General features: G+C 44.2%; 1 protein-coding gene across 2 annotated transcripts in view; it reads right to left on the bottom strand.

Moving 5' to 3' along the window:
• The window catches only part of TMF1 (TATA element modulatory factor 1), a 42,335-nt gene that overhangs the window by 1,458 nt on the left and 14,831 nt on the right, over window positions 1-26,046 (bottom strand). The window contains exons 3-16 of one of the 2 annotated variants that reach the window (XM_088473376.1): window positions 25,431-25,534; window positions 24,980-25,106; window positions 24,194-24,299; window positions 20,439-20,581; window positions 18,611-18,777; window positions 10,276-10,432; window positions 9,129-9,221; window positions 7,886-8,042; window positions 6,070-6,262; window positions 4,087-4,156; window positions 3,888-3,980; window positions 2,495-2,614; window positions 1,584-1,736; window positions 584-709 (exon numbers count right to left, since the gene is read on the bottom strand). In XM_088473376.1, coding sequence (XP_088329502.1) covers window positions 584-709; window positions 1,584-1,736; window positions 2,495-2,614; window positions 3,888-3,980; window positions 4,087-4,156; window positions 6,070-6,262; window positions 7,886-8,042; window positions 9,129-9,221; window positions 10,276-10,432; window positions 18,611-18,777; window positions 20,439-20,581; window positions 24,194-24,299; window positions 24,980-25,106; window positions 25,431-25,534 — 1,809 coding nt within the window. The remainder of the gene's footprint in view (window positions 1-583; window positions 710-1,583; window positions 1,737-2,494; window positions 2,615-3,887; window positions 3,981-4,086; window positions 4,157-6,069; window positions 6,263-7,885; window positions 8,043-9,128; window positions 9,222-10,275; window positions 10,433-18,610; window positions 18,778-20,438; window positions 20,582-24,193; window positions 24,300-24,979; window positions 25,107-25,430; window positions 25,535-26,046) is intronic. The other variant, XM_088473377.1, reaches the window with a different exon arrangement.

Genomic DNA, 26,046 nt, shown 5'->3' with positions numbered 1-26,046 from the left:
AGGGGTGAATACTTTGTAAAGTTTCTGTATGAGCCATAGGACAATAATGCCCCTTCTGACCAACTTACCGTGGAACATGACAGAATACTCGCTTGACATTATGAAATGATACCAAATACGTCTCAGACATGGGAATACCGCTGTACAGTTGTAAAATCTGCTATAAATAATTGTTTCAGCGTTAGAAAAATCTATGAGTTGCCGTCCAGTGACGGGCCACGTTTTTCACGTATTAAGTGGAATTATTTAACTTTTTTTTTTTTTACTGTGATTAAGAATATTGTGCGTCCCTTTGAAGGTTATAGGGCGCTTGTTCAGCCCAATGTTATATGAAAAATTACCACTTTGACGGACCTTCCTTGTCTCTATAGCAACAAGAGGCTAATAACTGAAATCAGTAATTCAAATACTTCAAATATATATGAAATACATATAAGTGTTTTCCCAACACACAGCTCCCTCAACTCGGGTCCATGGTGAATTCATTTCCTTGGAAGGAGCACAGGGCAGAGTTAGCGCTGTAGAAAGTTTATAACTCTATAATGATCTATAAAACTTTTATTCTGAGAACGGTGACACTTACCTTCATCTGAGCCCGCAGTTTAGGGATCTCCTTCACCTTCTCTTCTAGTTCGTCATTGAGATTATTTAATTTAATGACTTCTTCAGCAAGAATGGAGCGAGTTTTTTCCAAGTTCCCAATTTCCAGCTGGAAGTGTAAATATTTTTTCAATGGAACAATCGGATTTGTACCAAATATAAAAAAATCTTTTGCAAAAAAAAAAAAAAAAAGAAATCACATCTCCTAGATCTAATAAAACCCCAAAGTTTGAGTAAATGGATTGTGTAATAAATGACTCTTATTTTGTATGATAACTTACCATATAGCAAAAATGGGGGGAACCCATGAGAACCTCTCTTATTTATCACCTGAAACATTTTCCACAGCTCATGTCACTGGTAGACCCAATCTGGTAATAAGAGCTGTACTGAGCTATGGACACCTTGTAGTGCTCCAGTTTTCCAGGGTAAAGTAGCCAGCTCCTGTATTCAGGTAATGGGGAGCCATTCTTGGCTCCAAAAGGCACCCGTGATACGGTAAATTGAAGCTGTAGTTATTGAAGCTTAAAAGGCTGTAAAAATATATATCACTATTCTCTGTAGTTATAGAGATTCCTGCTGATAATGTCCCAAATGCTTGAGGAATCATGAACGTAATTAGCAGCATTTACAGACTGTCACACGTTCAAGGAATAGTCAGTGTGTATCAACATCCCATTCACTATAGGGATCCGCGATCCCTATATAATGCTTCAAGCTAAGATGCAGGTAGAAAACAAGTGACTGTAAATCATATAATTGGCACAATTCAGCGTCAGATGATAGAGATATAGGTTACAAAATATGTGACTGGACAAGTGCACTATATAACCATATTATCACACACTTGCAATATTCAAAACTTTTCTGCAAGTCCTGCAATATGCATTCAGACATCATTCAAACTACAAGTTCACACTGCCTTTAGAACCAATGAATTGTGCAATATACAAAACGAATTCCAATCATGGGACTTTTACTACCTGTAGCTGAGCGATCTCCCCTTCTCGTAATTTTAGCTGTGACTGGAAGTTTTCCAGGACAGTGGAACCGGCTCCCATCCTCACAGCATCGTAGAGGTTGCTCCCACTGACAGACATGGTCATTGATCCATGAAGGTGATCGTAAGACTCATCCTGTATTTAGATGCAAAGAAAATCTGGAAGTAAGTGCACGCCCTAGAACAAAAAGGTATGCAAGGGAGATCGCGGCTACAAGTTTAAGAGGATCCACAGAACAAGAGTGGTGCAAGGGAGGTTGTGGTTACAGGTTTAAGAGGATCCACAGAACAAGAGTGGGGCAAGGGAGGCCGCGGCTACCGGTTTAAGAGGACTCCTTACAAAGGAAGAAAATGTATGAAGCCAGGAAACAAATTAATTCATTTAATATGGTTTTTATAGACTTGGGTCTTTTTGTTTGACTTTTTACCTTCAAATGTATCTTACTCGCAAAGTGATGTGGATAGAACGCACAAGCAGCTTCTGCTGATTAAAATGATATGCGGCATGCCTATATTCTGTGTGCAACTGTGTATCTGCTGGCGGAATGCTACGTTACAGTGTAGGCGGCTGTGACACTAACGTAGCATTTCACAAGCAGATACACCCGCAGTCACACACAGATTATAGGCATGCCGCATATCATTTTAATCAGCAGAAGCCGTTTGTGTGTCTTATTCACATCACTTTGCATTTGAAGGTAAAAAGTCATAGGAAAAGACGCTCGGTGGTAGAGAGTCACGGCATGGCGTGACTAGAAGGGCTGTTTAAAGCGCAAGGAAGTAAGTTGTATGTGGACACATCTGTATATAAGATCTAGCTGCACAAAGGGGGTATGTAATTTCTGTAGAAAACATGGAACAGTAAGCGGATGTAAGAATGATTGAACCAATAACCTGTGAGAGGAGAGACGTCTGCAGACCAGTCAAATCTGCCCCACTAATCGAACTGGATCGTGACAGTGTCGGGGTGATGGCTCCAGTCTCCGGACAGGGAAATCCATAAGATTTACGCTCCTGATTATATAAGATAAAACGGACAATTAACTGGCTATATATTAGATAAAACAAAGCAAAAATATACCGAATCCTACTTTTAGAAAAGTTATATTTTATGTATAATATATTTCTGAACACAACAATAAAAGTCCCAAGTTTGAGAGACACCTACACGCTGCAGCAAAGTACAGTTCTACTAATAACACTACCACCCTAACTTGTCGTCAGGTATATATAATACACAAAAGTGCATTACAATTTATTATTCCCATTATATGTGTTGTTAAGCTGGGGTTATAGGGTAAATGCACGGTTTTCTACATTGGCCATGATAATTGTGGCCACTAGGGGCACCAGCTTTCCTTGGTGGCAGCTTGCAATTATATTAGTAAATAACACTATGTAGGTAAAAAAAAAATTGTTTTACATTAGTTCAGACAGATCATAAAACTGCAAATCACACTTCTATCATTTCACAGGAAGTCAGTAACATCGCCGAGGTATGAGGTATTTTTTAGCCAGTTTAACAACATATTCAATTATACCAACCTAAGGTGTCTATGTACTAAGCCTTGGAGAGAGAGAGATAAAGTGGATGGAGATAAAGTACCACCCAATCAGCTCCTGTCATGTTACAGGCTGCGTTTGAAAAATGACAGCTAGGAGCTGATTGGATGATACTTTATCTCTCTCCAAGCCTTAGTACATCGAATAACCCCCGATAACAAAGCCTATGAAATCCTGGAGAATCAATGACAAATATTATCCCTCAGTGATATCCCAAGTGTCTGGTAAATTGATGAACTCCATTTTTATTCATCTTGTTTCAGCTGCCCGCAAAATGGCTGCCCCCAACATGTGCAGACAACCGATTCACTTTAATACAGGACTGAATTTAGCCACAGGGCTACTGCTGCCTTTCACTAAGAGCCTATACCTAGGACGCCAAGCTCCTTCCCCAATGCGGCCCCTGGTATGTATCGGGTGGCCTATCAATGCCATAAAACCTACAGTATGCAAATTATTTTACATTGATTATTACACAGGTTCTCAAACTCTGTCATCAGGAACCCCAAACAGTGCATGTTTTCCAGGTCTCCTCACATAATCGCAAGTGAAATAATTGATGCACCTGTGGATCTTTTAAAATGTGTCAGTGAGTAATGAGTACACCTGTGCACCTGCTGGGTGACCTGGAAAACGTGACCTGTGTGGTGTCCTAGGACTGGAGTCCAAGAACCACTGGATTATTGTAATTTGTGTGTTCTCAGAAGCGTGTTTCAGGCAATACCTTCTCTTTGGCGGCTTCTTGGGCCAACATGAGTTTCTTCTTCTCCTGTTCCACCCTCATCTTCTCCATCTCCAGCTGACTGGTGAGCAGAGCCTGGGAATAAAATCCCCATGCGGATTAACACAGACAAAGACGAACACATGGGAGACAGATAAGAGGGGGGGGGGGGGTGGGGGGGGGGGGGGGGTTAGACTCTCACCTTTTCTTTTCTGGCTTCTTCAACCAGCTTCTGGTACTCCACCCTCAGGTTTTCTAGCTCCACCTCATTTCTGTTGAAGAAAGAGTTTACCTTCAGTTGTACAGTGTGGGAAAACATTGGTCTACTCTCTGTGTTTACGCCCATCTATATGTGATGGTGAGACCAAGAGGCACGCATAAGGAATACTCACATCTACTTGGAAACTTGGTCAAGGATGTTGCCTCATGGAAAGCAGTAGCCGACTAAGAGTAGTGACACCACAAGCAGAGCAAGTCAGGACTGTAAGATATTTGTGTATGGAATTCTAAGCCCGAGGGCTTTATTTATCAAGCAGATGGTGCCAAGATTTTTTGTCAATAACCAGGGTGCTGCGGCAAGACCAAACGGAAAGGCACAAAACTGGAATAAGACATTCTGCACCATGAGTCTGAGTAGTACAGACTGGGTTTCCCAGATCGGGGCATGCACAAAGAACCAAATAATGTATTTTGAGCCATGACGCATATGACGGACCGCCAAAACTCCATTTTGAAGTTCTTCTTTAAGTGGGTGTCCAACAATTTTAAATTCAGAATTGGCCAGAAGGAGAGATCACCCCAATCACTACTGTTTTTCAGGGACTGGAACAATAACCCTTGAACGCAAGAGAGACGGAATAGTTTCCTGGGAAAGGAGTGACGACGAATTTGAGACCTACCAAACCCAGGGTGCACCCTCTGTGCAGAAAACCCCAGACTCATGGATCAGAGACTAGACTGAAGCCACACATCTTCGAACAGGTAAATACTGGATACAAAAATGGAGGGAATCAAGACAGTCATGCGGTGTGCTTGTCCCCCGGCTAAAAGATCGGAGGTTTCCCCACCAAGAGCAGGCTATCCCGGAGATGGCCCTCGCTCTAGGTAGGAGATTGACCTCTGGAAGGCACCTACTGCACAAATGGAAAGGGTCGATATCTTGGAGGCTTAAGTTTGGTAAAGTAATGACTCTTTCCCCCCCAGCGGCTTGGAAAATTATTTGATCCAGCTCATGGCCAAAGAGAGAGTTTCCTACAAACTGGACTGCTTCCAGTGTGCCCTTAGATTCAGGGTCAGCTTCCCACAACTGAAACCAGAGAGCTCTCCAGCTGAAATAGCCAAATCTGAAGCTCTAGGAAGAACGGAACACGTGTTGGCGATCTATTCAGATGTTTCTTTAAATGTGATCCACTAAAGGTAGGAGACCCACCCGTGGAACATTAGACTAGTTGGCCAATGATTCATAGGCCTTGTTCACCCAAACCGGCAGCCAACTCGGAAAATGCTATAATCCAGGAAAGCTCTCAGCACAAATTATCTCTCTGACTACCCGGAAAAAGGAGAGGGGAACCCTTAGTGCAACTAACCTATAGAGCTCCTTGATAAACAAATCTTGCTCCACATGTTCCCAAAATGGCGCCATCCATAGGTGAGCTGTATAAAAAGACTTTGTGGCTGTACTTGTCTTATATCAGGGCTCCCAAGGCACAGTAATTGCCCAGCTGTCACAACCATATTGGGCCACAGGACACGCTCTCTAGGGATGCTTTTAGGGAGACCATGTTGCAAGAGTGAGGTAAGGACAGAACAAAGGCCACTACCGAGCACCAATTTCCTGTTTGCCGATGCTGAAGACTCAGGCGCAGAATTCCAAGAAGGTGTAAGAAAAATAAAATAAAAAAACCTGATACTGCTGCCTGTGGACGTGAAACTGAATGGGTGAGGGGGGGACTGGTGTTAGTTTAGTCTATTAATCACCTTCTTAGTAGTTTCACTATTTCATTAGTTAGAACATTATAAAAAATAATAATAATAATAAATAGGTTAGCCGTTAAATATTTCCTTTTTTTTTTTTTTTTTTTTAATATAACAATACCAAAAGCAATGTTAATAGATCATGATAAAGAGACAGGAGAAGCTAACAGGACGTGAGAGGAGCGTTAGGAGAGCTTTCCCTAATACGCACCTGCTGTGCTCTTCCTCCATCTTTAACAGTTTGGACTTCTCCATCTCTAGCTGAGCCTGGAAGCGGCACTTTTCCTGCCGGAGGAGGCGGTTTTGAGACTCGATGGCTGAAGTGTGGGTCTTTATAGCCAGGAGTTCCTCCGTCGATGCCCTCTCCTTCTCTACCGCCGACGCCAACAAAGTCTGGGATTCAGCTGTTGGCAAAGGGAGAGGAAAACGTTCAGCGAGGTTTGATAAGGCCTAAAGCACATTTTGCCATTTACAAACCCGAAAACATGCAGGCCAGGATAAGTTATTACAACTATTCATAGAGACAATAGACATTTCTAAAAACATTGCAAACACAAAAAGATCCAGTATACCTAACAGGCAACTACAGCTTCCTAGAATAAAGCTATTAGTTTTGATCATAAATACAGTAACTGGATGGGGAAGGAAGCAACCTGTGGCCAATTGTTCAATTTCCGATAAGAGCAAATAGAGATAAATAATAAAAGGCTGAGATAAAAGGTTCTTGCATCCGCTTAGAACTAGGCTGTACGTTAATTCACATTCAATGAAGACATTGACATTACACAAAACAAAAATAATTTCTCTAGACAAACTCCGCTCTAAATGAAATGCTCAGAGATCCAACCTGTATTTTTTATTTTTTTAAAGTACATACAATGTATTGCAGCAATGTACACAGTATTTGTATTTCCAGACATGATTTTCGAATCAACAGGGAGACAAAGGGCTCGGGTCACACACAGCTCCATTTGCTTAATTCAGAGATGCACGCAAAGCCAATGGTTTATGTACGATGGTGTGAGGTATGCGCATACACAGATCTCGTTCTATCAGATCGCTCGCAGTGCCTGTTTGGGAACATGGACTAGGTGGTGACAGTTCGCGAATACGTCAGTCCCGTTTTCGAGGTGTGCGGAGGCCAGTGTCACTGTATGCATCTTCTGACGCAGCTTCACTGGCCCCGTCAGAGTGAAAACACCGCCCATTCTGAGTAACCCGAGGCTTACTCAGATGACCGATGTTGGATGCAGCCCTTGGATTTGCGATGCCACAGTAGTCATCATGTCAGTCTATGAATCATGCCCCATTTGTGGCCAGATTCGGAAATTTGGATATTTTGCCAACAGAATTCTAATGAGACTACGCTCACGTCCACCCGTTTTCCATTTGCAAACGCGCCAGTCATCACTAGTTCGGGGCTTACACCTACCCTATGCTGAGTGGAAGATTACACACAACTCGGAATAGGACACAATTCTGGCCACATATCCAAGACGCTCCCATGACATTCACGAGACGGTTCTCTTCCGGGCTGCGGGAGGGGTCGGTTAGGGTTAGAATACTCACTAAAATTACTTAGTGGATTTTGACCACTGGGATTCCGCTGCTGGTATTGTGACCGCCAGGATATCATACCCAACCCCTTGAATTGGGTAGGCTACATAGCAGTCTGTGCACAGGGCACACCGTGAGAGTGGCGGGTGAAGGTGATGCTGCCACCAGTCTGTATAGCGCTGCTTGTCACGTGGGCCACTCCTGCGACAGAGCCCTTATGCAAAGCAATACAGTTACAACACCTCAAATAAAAAAATTTAAAAAAAGCTAGCAGAAGCAATTTCATCGTGTGCGAAATCGCTAGTTACAGATATAAATATTTATCTGTCATTGATTGATCATATATATTACAATGGATTTATTTTGCCCGTTTAATGTATGGTTATGATGCTCTGTGAATATCCTTGGAAAGGGCGACAATCGAGGACACAATTTTATTGTGTTTATGCCAGTTTGCAGACAGTTCTTACCCAGCCGGTCAGAGAGATTCTTCTCCAGTTTTTCCCAGGAGGAGGTCTGGGCTGCTAATGTGGCTTGGAGGTTCTCAATCTGCCGCAGTAAGGGTCTGGTGGCCGAGGTGACACTGTGACTCACTTCCTGGCTCCGAGCCTCATCCTCCTGGAGTCTCTGAAGGATTTAGAAGCATGGAATGGTTACATACTCTCAGTTAACCCCATTACATTTTAGTGCAAATTGGTTTTTATTCATTCATTTGCAGAAAATAGATAAACATAGAAATCGCAAATAAATCACCATTTGCATACAAATAAAATATAAGAAAAACAATAGAAAGAAAAAAAATAAGTATATAAAGAAATAATAAAATAAATAATAAATAAATACAACTCCTGGTTCAACAAAGGCAAACAAAGGACAAGCAGACGCCACCCTATCAAATCTAAAGGCCGTTCAAATCATGGACCCCGATGGTACCGTAGACCATTAAGCGGCTTAGGAGGGATGAGATGCAATAATATCCTTAAAGGTTTTCGATTCTTTGAAATCCAGCCAACGAAACCACGTACCCCATTACATTTTTATTTTATCCAGACACAGCTAAATATTCTACGGCAGCCATCCCGAACACTAAAAAGTATTTTGAATGCTTGCTTATTGACGTGTTCAATATCCTATTTCTACCCCTATAAACTAAATGTCTTTGAACTTTGATACCCTAATGTTGCCCATCTACTAGGCGATTAAACCTAGCGATGTAGCGATAACGACGGCCGTTATCGCTCCATCGCTTGGTAATCGCCCGCAAATCGGGCAGTAAAAGGTTAAAAACGACCAGCGATGCGCGCGCCCGCTGGTCGTTTTTAACATCAATCATCGCCCGAACGTGAAGGTCAACCTGACGACCGCCTTGTTTGGGGATGATTGATCTGCATACACTGAACGACTGAACGTTCAGTGTATGCAGTTCACCCCGCGGGAGATGACGGCGTCGTAATCGTGCCGTCGTCTCCCGCATCGCCTAGTGGATGGGCAGCTTAAGAAAGATATACAGCACATAGAAACCAATTTATTTCTGTCTGATGCTGGGTTGCAATGAGCGGAAGTGCACATTACTGTACAGTACAGTATCCCAATTTCCTGTGCACGACTATGTGGTTAAGCCAAAATCAGCACAGGATTAAGTTAACCCTATAACGTTATAAGGAATTTTTTTAAAAAAAAGTAGTTAAAGAACCTGAGGTCACTGCATGTTACCTGCTGCAATTCTGCAATTTCTTGCCGCAAATAATCATCTTTCCTTGCCGCTTGCTGCTCCGCTCTCTGCAGCGCCAGCCTCAAATCCGCCACCTGATCATGGAACAAAACGCAAAGAGGCGTCAATCACAAGACAAATGATTGTAAATATAAAGGCAAAGGGGTCTGTATAGGCTCATGTTTAGTGAATGACCTCACAAATTACAATGATCCTGTGATTTACATACTCTTGAGATGGAAAAAAAAAAAAAAAAAAAACAAATTAATCTTGAAGCGACTTCTAATCTGTGATTCTCATTTAAAAGTACTTTAGGATCCATTTAGGAAGATAATGGAGAAGCATTAAACCTCCTCTTGGAATTCAATTCAGTATTTATTTAAAGGTTTAATCATATGGGGTGTGGCCATAATCTGCCTGTCTTGGGAAAGGAGTTTCTGGTGCATTATAATTGTATTTTTGTCCCGCAAATCACTAGAATGTCACCTACCCCTGTGAGTGTTCTTACCAATGTAATCACAGAAGGATCTGTGGGCCTGATTCAGAGCTGAACGCTCTGACCACAGCGCTCGCTCTGAATCAGGGCCCTCCTAACTGTTTTAGGAGTGCCCTCATGGACGCTCGCATAGCTGTGGGTTACCACCCACAGCTTATGCGAGCGTCCATGATGATGGTCGCGATGGTCTTGACCATCGTGACCTTCGGGCTTGCGACGGAGACCCTGCGGTAGGGTCTCGCTGCCGCAAGCCCTGGAGTGATTTTGGCTCTATCAGAGCCAAAATCACTCCCACTGACATCACTAGTGATGTCAGTGGGGCCGGCTTGAGACTGTAGGCGTTCCCATGGGAACGCCTCCGTCTGGCAGGCACGCCCCCTAAAGGGGGCGTGCTGTCATTCAACATCGACAGCACGTCCCCTTTGGTGCGAGACCCGGAGCGACGGAGAGCCCGTCGCTATCCGGGTCTCGCGCATGCGCACGATGGAGCTCCCTCCATCGTGCGCATGCGCAGTGGGGCAACATCGACCCGTTTGCGAGCGTCCTTTGCTCGCTAACGGGTCTGAATGACCCCCAGTATCCTGGTTATTATTGTACAATGTAATGAACTCGCATCCTTGTAGGTGGTCAATGTTACTATATAAGGCACTCGCCTGTATCACCAGGATCTCCTGCTGTTTCTGAGACTCCTCCTTGGCTTTCTCCAGCGCGAAACACATCTCTTCTTTAGCTTTCATCTCGCAGCTCAGCGCCACCTCCTGAGCCTCGCTGGCCTTTGTGGCGTTCGCTTTGTGCAATTCTGCAAGTTCTCTGCCAAGGTCAAAAGGAAAAAACACAACCTTCAGGGCCAAATGCAAAACAAAAAAAAGACTAAAAAGCAGTAAGACCTACAGTTTTTGGACCATCTATAACACCCATTGGCCCTCATTCAGACCCACTCGCAAGCGGGCGCACGTACGTTAGGCGTACGTACAAAATTATTTAAATTCAATGGCTTGCTCGTATTTTCGTTCGCATCTAAAATTCCTCCCTAAACTCAGGCGACCCCTCCTCTAACTAACGAGCGTGCGAAATAGCGAGCGTACATCCCCGAAATGACTTGAAGGGAACGCACGCACAAGTGAAACCGGAAGTGGCCTTGTCAGATGTCGATTACCTGCTCCTTTATTCTGCCTACCTCCCTCAATCGTATCATGCCAATCAATGTATCAATTAGCTTAATTGTTTTTTTTTTTTCAACACAATGCAAGAAACTTTACTCTTGTCCGTGTTTGTGTTTACCCGCAGAATACGTACGGATGGAACATTCGCTTTTATTGTTCAAAAAACGTGTGAACCACAATTAAACAATTGTTCTATTGCTGTGGATCTCCGCATATTTTCCGGGGTTCATTTCTTTATTTAAATTTGCAAACGCATGTCACTGCATCAAGCCTATCATAACTCTCCAGAGATTTCTGGCCCTGTTGAACACATGACTCATACACTAACCAATAAAATTGCTCCTGTTAATTTCCAAAATACATTAGCCAATCAGAAATTTTTTGCACACTTTATCAAAAATGTTTTGTATGAAAAACTCCATTGCCATCATGAGAGCCTCCGCATTCACCAGGCGCGAGCTGCTGGTGCTTACGGAGGTGATGGATCGCCGTATCACCAGCCAGCCTCCACCCATCACCAACCGGCAGAAGCGCTCCGCGTATGCGGAGGCACGGTCCCGCCTGCGGTCCTTGGGTTCACGCCGCAACATCGGGCAGCTGGAGCGCAGGTGGTCAGACCTGCAACGGCGAACGCCCCGCTTGCTGGCATGCTTTCGCATGCAGATCCTTGAAAGTAAGTGTTAGGTTTGTGGTTTTCATGTTTGTGTTTGTGGGGCAAACTGCGTGTGCATGTTTTCCTGTCTGTCCTATTTATTATTTGTCCTCATATCTGCGTGTGCATGTTTTCCTGTCTGTCCTATTAATTATTTGTCCTCATATCTGCGTGTGCATGTTTTCCTGTCCTATTAATTATTTGTCCTCATATCTGCGTGTGCATGTTTTCCTGTCTGTCCTATTAATTATTTGTCCTCATATCAGCGTGTGCTTGTTTTCCCTCTATTTCTGTTTTTTTCATTCTACTCCTATTTGCATGTTTTTTGTTGGTGGTTTTTTTTTTTTATTTGGGCCCCGGATTTGCCCAGAAACTAACCTCAATTTGTTTGACATATTTTAGGAGGACAGCCAAGACTACGCCGTCACCTTCCGGCCAGACGGCGTTCCCGGCCACTATTCCCAACCCCCAGCCAACACTCCACCCCAAATATTTCCCCTATACCCCACTCCTCCCCAGCCTTCCAAGACCCTCTCCCGGAACTGTCGGGCCTCCTTCCCCTCCGTCCCACTTCCCCCTCTCCTCCACCCACCCCTCTTCCAATTACCCCCTCCCCGGAGTCCATCATTACCCCTCCCCGTTCTTTGGGGAATGAAGGCTCCTCCGAGGAGGAACATGGAGGGACTTCCGGAGCTCCCGTTTTGGCTCCCGGTATGTTTTTCTTTCTAATTTTTTTTAACCACAAACTGTTTGTATGTAATCATGTGTCGTGCCTTTATTCGTGCTTGTTTGGTTTACTTTTGGTGATTTAGCAGTTTGCCTTTACCTCTTCCTGCTGATTTCAACATACACATATCACACCTGTGTGAATTTGTACATAGGCCTTGTATTTTTGGCAGCACCCCCTTTTGGTTTTGTTTTTTGTTTTTTCGGTTTAGGAGTGATTTCGTTGTGTTTTTGTTTTTTTAATGTGGATTCCCTATTGTTTTATTAATCCACACACTTTTCTCACCCACAGAGGAACAGAGGCGTCGACAAGAGGTGGACGATTGTGTTGGCCAGATGCGCCAACATGTCATTGGCATTCTTGTGGGCCTTGACCGGCTGTCTGGCATCCTTCGCCAGTAGTTTTTTTTGTTTATTTTCGTTTTGTAAATAAATTTTGTAGTTCTAATATACGTTCTGGCTCATTCTTTTTTTCAAAAACAAAAATAGTTTTCCCTGACATAAGTAGACTGTTCCTGCAAGGATTTCCCTTTTTTAAAAGTTAGATTGTATTTTGTATTTGTATGTTAAACAGCCACAAGAAACACATAACAGTAACAATGTCATTTCCCTTTTTGGGTGTAGTGTCAATTAGATATTTCGACATTTTACAGGTTCCTAGTTGGTGTGCAAGCTGCTTAGGCCAATCTTCAAAATCCAAAGGTTTGGACAGGCTTCCTTTTGGTGTGGGTTGGGAACCTGCAAACATATTTCAGTTTACATCAACTGGTGTGAGTACTGGATTACCCCTTAGTCAAATGTAAGGTGTGTTAACCTGGTTACACTTGCTGTTAACGTCCAAAAAAAGGAAGACCATTTCACTCTCCAAACATTTATTCACAACATAAATGAGAAATCAAAGTGGTCAGTCCCAAAAAAAAAAAAAACAGTGATAATCTCAAATACAACACATACAAATAAAATATTTAATTAAAAGAAACAATCAAGAACTGGTTGACGAAGGACCATGCCAACATGATTCCACAAACATGGCGTTGCGATATGGGTTCCAGAATATATGGCCAAAATCACCAGATCCAGGTTTGGTAAGGGTAGCAGGAAGTAGTGAGCGTTGGAGTGGCAAAGATTATGTGAACAAACAGAAGATGGTGAAAAAAAAATAAATAAATTAGATGTTCGCAAACAAACACAAACACATTAGGTATAAACACTGTAGTTTGGGTCAAACTTACCTAAAAAATCTGGCCACCACATCATCGCGTATGGCCCCCCCACATACTGACCTCCGACCAACCTCGGGGGGGCCATCCTCAGGTAAGGCATCCTCTGGCTGCATTGGGACACCACTCCTTATGGCGATGTTGTGAAATATCCCACACAGGACCACAATTTTCGACACCATATCCGGCAAATACATGAGCTCGCCACCAGAGCGGTGGAGGCATCTGAATCGGCCTTTTAAAAGGCCGATACAGCGCTCCACCACTTGCCTGGTGGCTGTAAGTGCGGAATTATACTCACTTTGTGGGCCTGGTGTGGGAGCCAAATAAGGAGTGAGCAGCCAGGACATGCAAGGGTATCCACTGTCTCCTGTGAAAAATTAGAGACAACATCAGGAACACTGTGTATCAAGCTTAACATTGTTATGTACTAAAGGACTCCACTTACCCAGAAGCCACGCATCACCAGCTTGTAGGTTGGTTAATTTCTGCCATATCCCTGATTGCCGGATGACGAAGGAGTCATGTGCACTTCCTGGTAACTTAGCATTCAGGGACAGGATCTGGAGGGAGGCATCACATACCACCATTACATTCAGGGAGTGATAGTGTTTCCTGTTTCTAAATATTGCCTCCAGCCGTGCTGGAGGCTGAAGTGGTATGTGAGTACCATCCACAACCCCTATGATGTGTGGGAAGCCAGCTATTTGGTAAAAATTGGCCTTGGCCACACTAAGGGCACCCATATCCAAAGGCATTTGAATAAAATGATGGAGGTGTTTGAAAAGTGCCTCCATCACTGCCCTCAGGATCCGGGAAAAGGAGGATTGGGAGATGCCCGCCACTATTCCCACCGTTGTTTGAAACGATCCTGAGGCACAGAAATGTAACACCGCCATAAATTGCGTCAGTGGTGGTATTGCTGTTGGACTGTCAATTTGCCGCTCAAGATCACTTTCTATTAATGAGAGAGTGTCTATGATGATTTTGGGAGGTAGACGGTAGCGTCTTAAAACCTCATCATCGGGCATTCCAAAAAGGGTGACACGTGTTCGAAATATCTGGGGCCTTGCATGCCTACGATGCCTACGCCTGGGATGAGATTGAGGTTGGTCGGCTTCCGGGAGCATGGCCAGAACAATCCGCCCCAGATCAACCTGAAATTCAAAGATTTCAAAGTAAGGCTTTTGACCCACCCCAAAACTAGATTAAAACAACTTAGCTTGATGATACCATCCATTGCTGCTTACATGCCGGGGTATTGTCATGATACGTCCAAACTGAAAATAAACAACAAAATTACTTGACACATTTCACTCTGTGCATTTTTGTTTATACATTTTGTGCTAGACCAAAGTTCAAATATGCCAAACACCCATTTAGCAAAACCGCAAAGCGACATTTAACACAGTACATCAAAATGGGTCGAAATGTTGGCTCAAAAAGCGAAAGCTAAACCACCAAAAAGTTAGAATGATTATTAAGCTGTTTAAAATGCGCTAATTAGTTCGCTAATACAAGTCACAAGAGTAACTACTAAAAATGCGCTAATTAGTTCGCTAATACAAGTCACAAGAGTAACTACTAAAAATGCGCTAATTAGTTTGCTAATACAAGTCACAAGAGTAACTACTAAAAATGCGCTAATTAGTTCGCTAATACAAGTCACAAGAGTAACTACTAAAAATGCGCTAATTAGTTCGCTAATACAAGATAAAAAATGGACTTACCAAGAGCAAATATCTAAGATGCAAAATCAAAAGGTCTTTGGGGTCGAAAATAAACAAAATCTAAAATAGAAGAAATTAGGGATCCAAAAATTACAAAATATACGAAACACAATGAAACAACAATTGAACAAAAGTTAGACTTCACAAAACTTACCAAATCAACAAACGAGGTCCCAAAAATATAAACCAACAAAGATAACGGAAAAAAAAAACGCAAATCTAACCAACAAACGAATCTCCAACCTCCAACTCCTTTCTACGCAATCAATAAACTCCAGCCAAGATAACCTCCAACAATCCAAAAACGCCACCTCGACTTGAGACACACCAAGCCATAAATAGTGTTTCGTTTCCCGCACAAATTAAGGAGGGATCATAGGGCCGCACAATCAATGATGCGGCCGCAAAATAAGGACGCATGTATAAATACGTCACGAAAACACATTCAAATTCTGGTGTATTTCTTGTTTGGACCGCAGACATGGCGACAGACCAGGGAAAAAATGCCCAAGAGTCAGGCGGTAAGTCTTTCATGCATTTTCTATCAACGATTAATTTGAAACATAAGATTAGGCAAGTTGTGATTTTGTGAATTCTGTAAATTTACACAAATAGGTGAGGAGGATGACATGGAAGAGGCTGCTGGGCCCAGTATTCCGGCCAAAGCGGGCAAAAAAAAAAGGCAGCCACATTTCACAAGAAAGGAGATGGAGGTTTTGATCCAGAAGTGTGTGGACATCCTGCCACAGGCAGACAGGAATATGAGTCTAAGCCAGAAGTGGAGAATGTGGGAAGAGGTAGCCGTTGCTGTCAATAGAGTGGGTGATTATGTCCGTCTAGCCCGGGATGTCAAACGGCGGTAAGTAAACCCTTGCCCCCCCTAAAAACAAACCCCATTTTAAACCAAAGGATAATGGCTTCCATTTTTCCCCACAGATGGGGCGACTTCAAATATCGCCTAAAGCAAAAATTCGCGGACAGGGCTAGGCATGCAAGGGGGACAGGTGGGGGTCCCACCCCTGTGTCATTGGAGTTGACGGATTTAGAAGAGCTGGCACAGGGGTGTGTGCAGCCTGTGGAGGTGTTTGGCGTGTCCAACATGGATACGGACATGCCAGACTTTGCGGCTCCTCATGTTGGCCCAGGTAAGTATTGTGATGTCACCAACTCTGAAATGCTATTGTGCCAATATGTAGATTCTAATGTGACTCTTTTCTCATTTTTCAAACAGAGACACAGGCGGATGAGTCTGCTCCAGAGGGAAGCCTTGGCCGCAGAATTTCTGCTGGCTCTGCAGGGGAGGAACCAGTACATCCGGCTGAGGACCCTGCAGAAGCCAGTCCAGGGCGTGCCCCCTCGCAGGCAGTGGGCCTCCTCACAGAACTCAATTTCAAATCGGATTTCCATACGGAGATTCTGCAGAGGATGGACGCCAGTCTGATACGGGTGGCTGAGGCCCTGGAGCAAAATGCTGCGGCCAACGTGACCATTGGTCAGGCCCTGGCGGAAAATACCAGGGCCAACATCCGCATCGCCGATGCCCTGGAGCAGCTCGTTCGCCAGCACATGGTGGAGCCGACCTCCCTTCCTGCCGGAACATCAGGATCCTCCACCTCTGGCACAACATCAGCCAATCCTCCAAATGTGCCTAGCCCTGTGCCTAGTCCAGAGGCCACAACATCTGCCTCTGGACAGGCCAGCCCGATGGCATCCCGGACCCGGTCTGGCGCCCACCCTCCCCCATCCAAACGGGCGAAAAAACGGTGACAGCAATGGCGACTTTTCCCACACTCCTTCTGTGCTTGGCTCATATTCCTTTCTGGTCAAAACTTCCCTCTCCTTTCTTGTGAAATGTTTTTAAGTTATTTTTGTACGTTTATGTTATCAGTTATTGATTATTTATTTTTGATAAAAAGTATCTTTGGCAGAAAAAAAAAAAAAAAAATATTATGCCAATTGGTTTGTGTTTAAACAATAAATTTATGATAAAAATCTGACATTGTATTGTGACATTATTGTACAAATGGGTTACATTTAATCCTGGCCCTAAAGGCAAAAAAGGACACAAAAAACCATTTCATTTGTATAAAAAAAAGGCCTCTTGAAGGAACGTTTAAAAAATCACATAACGATGCAAATTCCACATTAAAAAAAAAAAGGGGAGCTAATTAAAACATGATGACATTATTGTCACAATAGGCCATAAACAACAAATTGAGGCCAAAAAAAAACCCCAAAAAATGTACGCCAATTGATTGTGTAATCCTGACATTAGCAGGTATGATTTCCACCTGCGTACGGTTTTGTGCTATCCCAATAAACTGCTTTCCAAACACATACCAAGCCGGTTTTCAATACAACACTAATTGCTTTTGTGACCACCCGCGATTAATCGCTGCAACATCATGGAGTCCCGGGACGGAGAAGAAGGCCATCGCCAATGTGGTCGAGTAATCCACACCCTAAACTGTGCGAGCATTTTGAAGGGAAAGAGGATGTTCCAGTGACGTATGTGACGGTCCGAACACATTTGACGTTCGCATCTGCTAATGTATGTACGCCCCAAAAACGCCTCGCCACGCCTGCGTTTTTCCATCTCCACCCCCGTCAACACCCAAAAACGCCCTGTTCTGTCAATCACATTTGACATGTCACTTCCTGTACGCTATTTTAGGAACGAGAGAAAAAAAGCTTGCAATCTGCCGTACGCACATGCGCAGTGTAACACCGACGCATGCGCGGTTAGTCAACATCGGAACGCAACGAGCGTACTGCTGTTTGTGAGTGGCTCTGAATGAGGGCCATTTATAGGCGTTTAAGATGCCGGTATACAAGGTGAAGACCAGGCAGAGCCTCCAAGCCATCCGGCTCTAATTATCCACCTGTCTATACCACATTGTCCAATGTCTGCTAATGGATGAAACAAAAAAAAGTGTCCAATCTTGTCTAAATAATAAATGTGTTGATTGAGATTTTAAGATTGGTCACTTGTATATCTTAAGATAGGCATACATTATGCAATGATTGGCCAAATCTGCAGATTAACGGCGGTTCGGGACGATAATTGCTTAGTGCAGGGGTGCCACAGGGCACTTACTGGGGGGGTGCAACGGGTTGATGATCCACGCCGATATCAAATTATTTATAGGCAATATGATAGGCAAAAATCAGTGCTGGTGGCTGCCGATTGTAATATATGTGGAAAAACCTGCATACCAACACATAGCGGAACCTAAGGATGACAGGCGAGCACAATTTACTTAATTTAAAAAAAATTAATTTCTCCATAATAAACTTTTGGCCTAGGGGTGCCGTGAGAACAATGCGGTTGTCTCGGGCTCCTTGATTCAGGAACGTTTGGGAACCACTGTCAGTTGGGAATCTGCGTTCAGCATGAATCAGTCCCCAGTGCACAAGATGGTTACCTCCTGTTTGTGCAGAAGACGGGTGCACTTTGCTAATACACTACCCACCATTTACTAGTCGTGTCATCTCACCTGTAGGCACTGTCCAGGGCAGCCTGTAGACTGCGGGTCTTCTCTAGACTTTCTTCCAGTTCTGTCTGCAACCGCACCACCTCCTTCTCCTGTCTTTCCACCACACTGTTCAGCTTCCGGATGTTCTCCCGGTGCTGTTTCTCCACCTCCTCCTTACCATCTAATGTCTGCGAGCAAAGGAACAGACTCCCAATCAACACATAGGACGGTATCCAATTAGCCCCGAACACTGTTAATGGATCTCCGCGATTGGCGAAAAATGGGGATTTTTTTGCCGATTATCCCCGTTTTTTCAACAATGTTTTTCTAACTAAATAATAGGGTCCACGATAAGCTCGCAGACCTGTGTGTTTTCGGCTTTTTTGGGGTGAAAAAACTGCACTTATTGTGGATTATTTATCGTCACCCAGGTCCCGAAAAATATCCACGATAAGTGCCGGCGTCGGGCGGCACTTTGGGGCTAGAAGGATAGCTCCGCCGCGATCAATTAGCAGCGCTACTTTATCGCTGCTAATTGGATACCCCCCCATAGTGTTTCATGGCTCAGTGATGTCCTTGTTTCACTTTTGAATGGACAGGTTTTAGAGGTAGATTTACTAAAGTTTCTTAAAAATAAATAAATTAATGAAAAGCACAGGGGTTGCCCATAGCGACCAATCAGATTGTAGCTATCACTTCTCTACTTCATTCTAGAAAATCATAGACAGAGTCTGAGTGGTTGCTATGGAAAGTACCTCCATTTGTCTGTTTTAGAAGCTTCAGAAAATCTACCCATTATAAAAAATATAAAAACACAAAATGGCTTAGGGTTTTGTGTGTAATACCATATAAAACCACCGTTTACATGGGATTCAGAAATCATGTGGTATGGCAGGTCCCTCCTTACATCTGCTGGCAGTGCCATGCCAATGGACATGTTGCCACAGACTGGATCAGCTGGAGTGTGGAGACGTCACTGGACTTTCCTTATCCCTGCTGACCTGGGCTATCCTGCATCCCAGCGCTGGCTGAGGTAGTGTGGAGAGCACTGGAGCAAGACTATGGGGGACCACAGACCACATGAACACTAATAAGGATGGGGTAACTGTTCAGACGATTAGCTCTGGGGCAGTAATGAGCAACAGGCTGCCCTCAGAGTCTTCATTTGTGACCCTCCGGCTTTGTTATAGTTTATAACACTTGTATAAAATGCCTGCTGATGTTATTACACATAGGGGTCTCTTTCATTGATTAACTGTATTTAACTTATTACATAGATTAAGGGCTTCAGTTATCAACGAGTTTTATCATTCACAACGAGTGACAAAACTCATTACACAGGATAATGGTGCTCCAGCCAATCAGCCCCCAACTGTCATCTGTTTGAAAAATGACAGTTGGGGGCTGATTGGCTGGAGCACCATCTATCATACGCAACAAGTTTTATCACTCGTTGTGAATGATAAAACTCGTTGATAAATGAGGCCCTTAGTGTTAAGAGCTGCCCTTTTCAGGATTAGAGCACTGACCAATGCAGCCCCCAAAGTGTAACACGTTGCCTAAGGGTGCTCTAGAGGTAGCTTTATAGGGGAAGTGGATGAGTGAAGAGGTTCTCCATAGCAACCAATCAGCTTCTAGCTAATTCGCCTGATTTGCCACCAGTGATGGCTACTACTCAGAAACCGTTCCATAAGATAAAGAAGAGTCAGAAACCATTAGGAAGAAAATAATCTAAATATTAAATTGGCAGGTTAATTTAAACAAACAATTAGAATTATTTCAGCTAATGTAAGCTCTGTAATCACTGAGCAGACGGCACAGGGAGTCACAGGTATAAGTGATAGCCCACCTGTTTCAGCAGCTGTAACTCCTCCTCCAGCTCCCGGATCTTCTTTGCCTGCTTAGTCAGTGTGTGTTCGTGCTCTTTCTCCTTCGATCGCAGCTTCTTGATGATGTTAGAATTGTGCAGCTGCTGCTTAGACAGCTTCTCACCTGTAACCGAAGCAAACAGCTCTGGCTAATCAGCGCATCTTGCAGCATGTGGTGTATGGGAGATACAGACACAAATTCCGCAGCATTCTGCTATGGGCCAGCAATATAAGCCATGCATACTACAGAAACAATGCAGGGGACAGGGAGATGTTACTTCTTATTCCGGTAACTGGGCACATTATGTGCTGCAGTTACCGGTTTCATTCATGTATGATGCAGGGCAGTGATCTGAATGATGCAGACCAGTGTTGGCTAACCTTGACACTCCAGCTGTTTTGGAACTATATATCCCAGCATGCCCTGCCACAGTTTTAGCATGCCCTAATAGCAAAACTGTAGCAGTGCATGCTGGGTTATGTAGTTCCATAACAGCTGGAGTGTCAAGGTTAGCCAAAACTGATGTAGACACTATGGCCCTCATTCAGAGGCGGTCGCAAGAAGCGATCGCTCTCTCTGAATGAGGGCGGCCGCTTGATTTTTTAAGTGCGGCCACCCACAGCTTAGCGACCGACCAGGTTGATGTCTCGGCAACCGCAAGTCCCAGGGAACTTCCTGCTCTGATCAGCAGGAAGCTCCCCACTGACATCACTGCTGATGTCAGTGCGGCCGATCACAAAACGGCAGGCGTTCGCTTGGGAACGCCTCCGTTTGTGTAGCCACCACCCCGCCCCGCCTACAAAACAGGCCGAGCTGCCGATCAACATCGACAGCCGCCCCTTTTGTAGTGAGCTCCGGAGCGAGAGAGTTTCTCTCTCGCTCCGAGGCTTGCACATGCGCAGTGCGGCCGCTGCGCGTGCGCAGGGCCTTAACATCGACCCGGTTGCGAGCGCTCAGCGCTTGCGACCGGGTCTGAATGAGGTCCTATGTGCCCTCGTCATTATCAGGCCTCCTATGAATGAGACAGGGAGCCTAAGTTATGGAATGGTCAGTGGTACTAACCATTTCGTCCTCTCTACCATTCCATTTTGCCAGCTAGGGCTGGCACTGCCGCAGCTCCGTCTACGGGTCCCTGGCTGTATGCCTGTAATGTGTTCGTCTTGCTTGTAAATAAAAAAAATTTCAATAAAGCCGCGAGTGTCGCTGAGGAGTTTTGACCGCCGGATGTGCAGAATCCCTGCAAGTGCCGGTCGGATGCCGAAAGAGAGAAAGTGTGATTTGCCGGAGAGTTGAGTTACCACTGTCCCTCTTTGGCAAATTATTCATTTGTACCTTCGGAGCGGTATTTGGCCCTGCTTCACCACACTAATGGGCGAAGCAGCGCCAGGCATGTAACAATCTTCAGGCACATGATTATACATTTGCTCCTCTGTTACACAGTCACTTGGTCCATTTCACACAAGGTTTTTATTCAACAACATATAAACAGCTATGTGGTGCTTCTATTGGTAACAAGAGGAATTTGATTTCAAGTAGATACAATTATGCAATTCATAATTTGCCTGTTAGAAAAATTAAAAGACTTACAAATATAGAATTGCACATATTGTATCTGCTTAAATTGCCCAGTGAAATACGCACACTGCATAGTCACTGCTGGGCTCGGAGACACACACATGGCCATAAATATGGTTAAAAGTAAAATAAAAAAAATAAAAAAAAAGAAGTGAGGTTTATTTAAAAGGCAATGTTATGGTAAAGCCTTGCCATGGCAGTGCCCTAACAACTAAGCAGTGCCCTAACAGTGTGCGAGTGATGTGTAATGTTACAGCTCCTGCCTCCCATATATTGCATCAGGAAGCCTATCTTGCTACATGCTCACTGAACATCATAGTAGCCTTTGCTCCAGTTCAATATACAACCAGCAGAGGGAGCCATACCAGGTACTAAGACAAACAAACATGTTGAGTGATAATGAATAAACAAACTGGATGGATGAAATTTATTCCATAAAAAGATGCATTTGACACCACAATCCTCCTGCACCAGTTTCACAGGAGCCTCCTATCATTTCTCAGTACCGGCAGAGGACACCCCTCCTTGCATTACCTCTCTGGGACAGCAACATGATGCAGGGAGGGCAAGCAAGACGCACGCAGCCTGACTGGTAGCTCTGCCCTTCCTTAAGGCACATATCAACAACACGATTAAAATGAACGATTGATAACGACGTTAATTAATCATGCAGTAATTATGCCGGCAATGACCAGCGTTGCGCGCTCCGCCTGGTCTTTGTTGGGATCATCAGGTTGTGCATGTTCGGGGAAGAGGGAGGGTGCCTGCACTGAACGTCACATGATAAGAAACGATAGAAGAAGAACGATGTCGTTGTCGGTCAAACGTTCTGTCATCGTGTAGTGGATATGCCCCTTTACACACACACACAGATCCCAACTGCAACAGATGCAAAATCTAGCCACAAGTTCTCCATACAAATAAGCGTTTAAGTCCAGTCATCTTCATATCCATTTACCCTTTATTCCTTTTTTGGCAGGTAAATGGAGATGAATACGGGCAAAGAGATTATAGTTCCCTACAATGAGATGAAGGCACAGGAGCACCTTACAAAAGCAGATGATGGAACAGTCATGGGGGAAGGTCAAGCGGAATCGGTATGAAATACCGCCAGCCACATGGCCGGCGGTTCGATTCGGCAGCGCCTTGCCGGCAATAGCAGAGTTCCCGGCAGCGGAAGCCCGACAATGCTGGATATCCCAATCATGGAAAGGTAAGTATTCTCTAACCCTCCTTAGGGGTGCCTAACCCTAACCTTCCCCCCAAGTGCCTAACCCTAACCTCCCCCCCAAGTGCCTAATCCTAACCTCCCCCCCAAGTGCCTAACCCTAACCCCCCCTTCCCCACTGCCTAAGTCCCCCGGGGGGGTGCCTAACCCTAAGCCCCCCCCGGGGGTGCCTAACCCTCCCTCCCCCTAACCCTCCCGGGGGGGCGGGGTGGGGGGGGTGCCTGACCCTAAGTCCCCCCCCCCCGGATGCCCTAAACCTAACCCTCCCCCCCCCGCGCGGCTGTCAGCTCGCGGCGCCCGGCGTCGGGGAAATGTCAGGCGTCTACATCCAGACGCCCGGCATTTCATCCCTCGCCGGGATATGACAGTCGAGAAGCCGGCTGCCGGTATTAAGGCAGCCGGCTTCCCGATTGTATACCGGTAAAGCATGTTCTGCATTCCCCTCGTGTTCAGCATTTAAATACATTTTACATATCAGATGTCTCTTCAGGAGACATCAATGGTCCATTTACCTGGCCAAAAACAGTTCCAGATTTAAAAGTACAATACACCAGCCTTCACAATGTTTTCTCATGGTATCTATAGTATGGAGAACGCTAATGCCTAGTGACTTTCGTTTTCTCATGGTATCTATAATATGGAGAACGCTAATGCCTAGTGACTTCCGTTTTCTCTTTGGTAACCAGAAGCCGCCATAATGCTCATATTCAAGTCAGTGACTTGTGACATAAATATATGAGCAACTTCTGAATAATCAGAGAACCAAACAGTGTGATCCTGGGATAAAGCCGATATATATATATATATATATATATATATATATATATAATAAAATGTCTAGGTTACCTCTTTTTATCTTCAAGAACGTAATGTGTAATGAAAGCCAACATAAAAATAAAACTTACGTATTTTTTGAATTTTATTTTTCTCACCTTCCTCCATGAGCCCTGTAATTTGCTCGTCCTTCTCTCTCATTATCTCAGCCGTCTCGCTAGACTTTAATCTCGTTGCCAGCTCCTCCTTCATGGATTTTACATCCTGAGAATGCAATAGAATAAGTCTGTAACATGGGGTTCTCCTCCAATGCAGCAACGTACAAGGACGTCACACAGGTGGGGATTCCGCAATATATATACAGGTTGAGTCTCCCATATCCAAATATTCCGAAATACGGATTATTTTTTGCATGACTGAGATAATGAAAACTTTTTGATGGTTCAATGTACACAAACTTTGGCTAAGGCATAAATTATTAAAAATATGGTATAAAATTACCTTCAGGCTCTATGTATAAGGTGTATATGAAACATAAATGAATTTCATGAATGTACACAAACTTTGCTCGAGCCACAAAATTCTTGATAATATTGTATAAAATGAGCTGCAGGCTGTGTGTATAAGGTGTATATAACACATAAATGCATTCAGTGTGTATATTGGGGTCCCATTCCCAAGATATTTCATTATGGTAGGCAAATATTCCAAAATACGGAATATTTCGTTATCCAAAATACCCCTGGTCCCAAGCATTTTGGATATGGGAGACTCAACCTGTAGTACAATATGGAGCTAGTATTGATACTTTAGTAAAGTGGTTTGTGATTAAGCAGTGACTTTTTTTTTTATCACCATAACATAAAATGTGAAACTGCAACAACCACACATCAGTAATACACATACGAGCATAGGGGGTTATGGCGGCCGGCAGACAACGTCACCTTTTTTGCGGAGTCTCTCTCTTTACACGCGATTTGCGCTCTCCTCTCCGCTTCTGCTATCCGATGCGTGAACTCGTCTTTCAGCAATGACACGCTGTTACATTCTTCTTTCACCTTAATCATTTCACTACATAGGAAGACAATGAATAGAAGTATTTGAAAGACTGTACATTATCAATTTAATATAACGCACCACTCCCTAATGTGTACTCCCAAAGCTGCGAGTACGGTCATTACCAGATGAATTCCAATTTAGCTCGTGTCTGCTGTAATCGTCCCTGCAAGCGATAGAGCTAAGAAATGTTGCCATATATTGCCAGTCATTATCTACAACACTACGACAATAGAGACAGCCTGTACATGGCCGAAACCAAAACGGGCGACAATGCTAGAGACAGGAACAGCCGTAGTGATTGGAGGAGGTCTCCCGCACCCCGGCAGGAACACTCACTCTCTCAGGTTGTCCAGGGTCTCCTCTAGAAGTGCCTTTTCCTTGCTGGCTGATAACAGCTGTGATTCCCTCTTATCCAGCCTGATGGTAAGTTCATTAATGATCTGTAAAAACAGCACGAAAAAGAAAAGATTAAACAAAATAAAATGTGATCATTATTACTAAGGCCACAATATGGCTGCTTCCATAGTGTGTAGGCGACGTGTACTTTACACTATCATGCGGTACCACTATACCATAGCTTATAACTGCAGGGAAACATTACAGACTTATTCAACCTTTTATATTACAAAATGATAAAACCTCAGAAATTAACTAGCCGTCCCTGAAAGAACACTCGTATCAAAGAAGTCCAATTTCAACTACTTGCCTGCAAAGGAATTTGTCCTGCTTATATTTAGAGGGGTCATATGTTTAACTATTTAGTGCAGGGCTCAACAAATCCCGGGGGCCAGGTCGCCATGGCTACTAGATTTTGCAGTGAGGGAGGAAGCAGATCCTCATCAGTTCCGGCGAGATTCGTGCCTATAGTATTACGGTGTTCATATCATGCACAGGAGTGCATGTGCTGCGTGTCGTCTGCGGTGACTGCTGTGCCTGTGTCCGTCCCAGCCTG

Source organism: Taudactylus pleione, unplaced genomic scaffold (assembly GCF_031769625.1).
Source record: "Taudactylus pleione unplaced genomic scaffold, aTauple2 ptg000135l, whole genome shotgun sequence".
NCBI lineage: Eukaryota > Metazoa > Chordata > Amphibia > Anura > Myobatrachidae > Taudactylus > Taudactylus pleione.
Note: the sequence above shows the minus strand (reverse complement) of the source record. Positions and strands in the feature narration are given on the sequence as shown.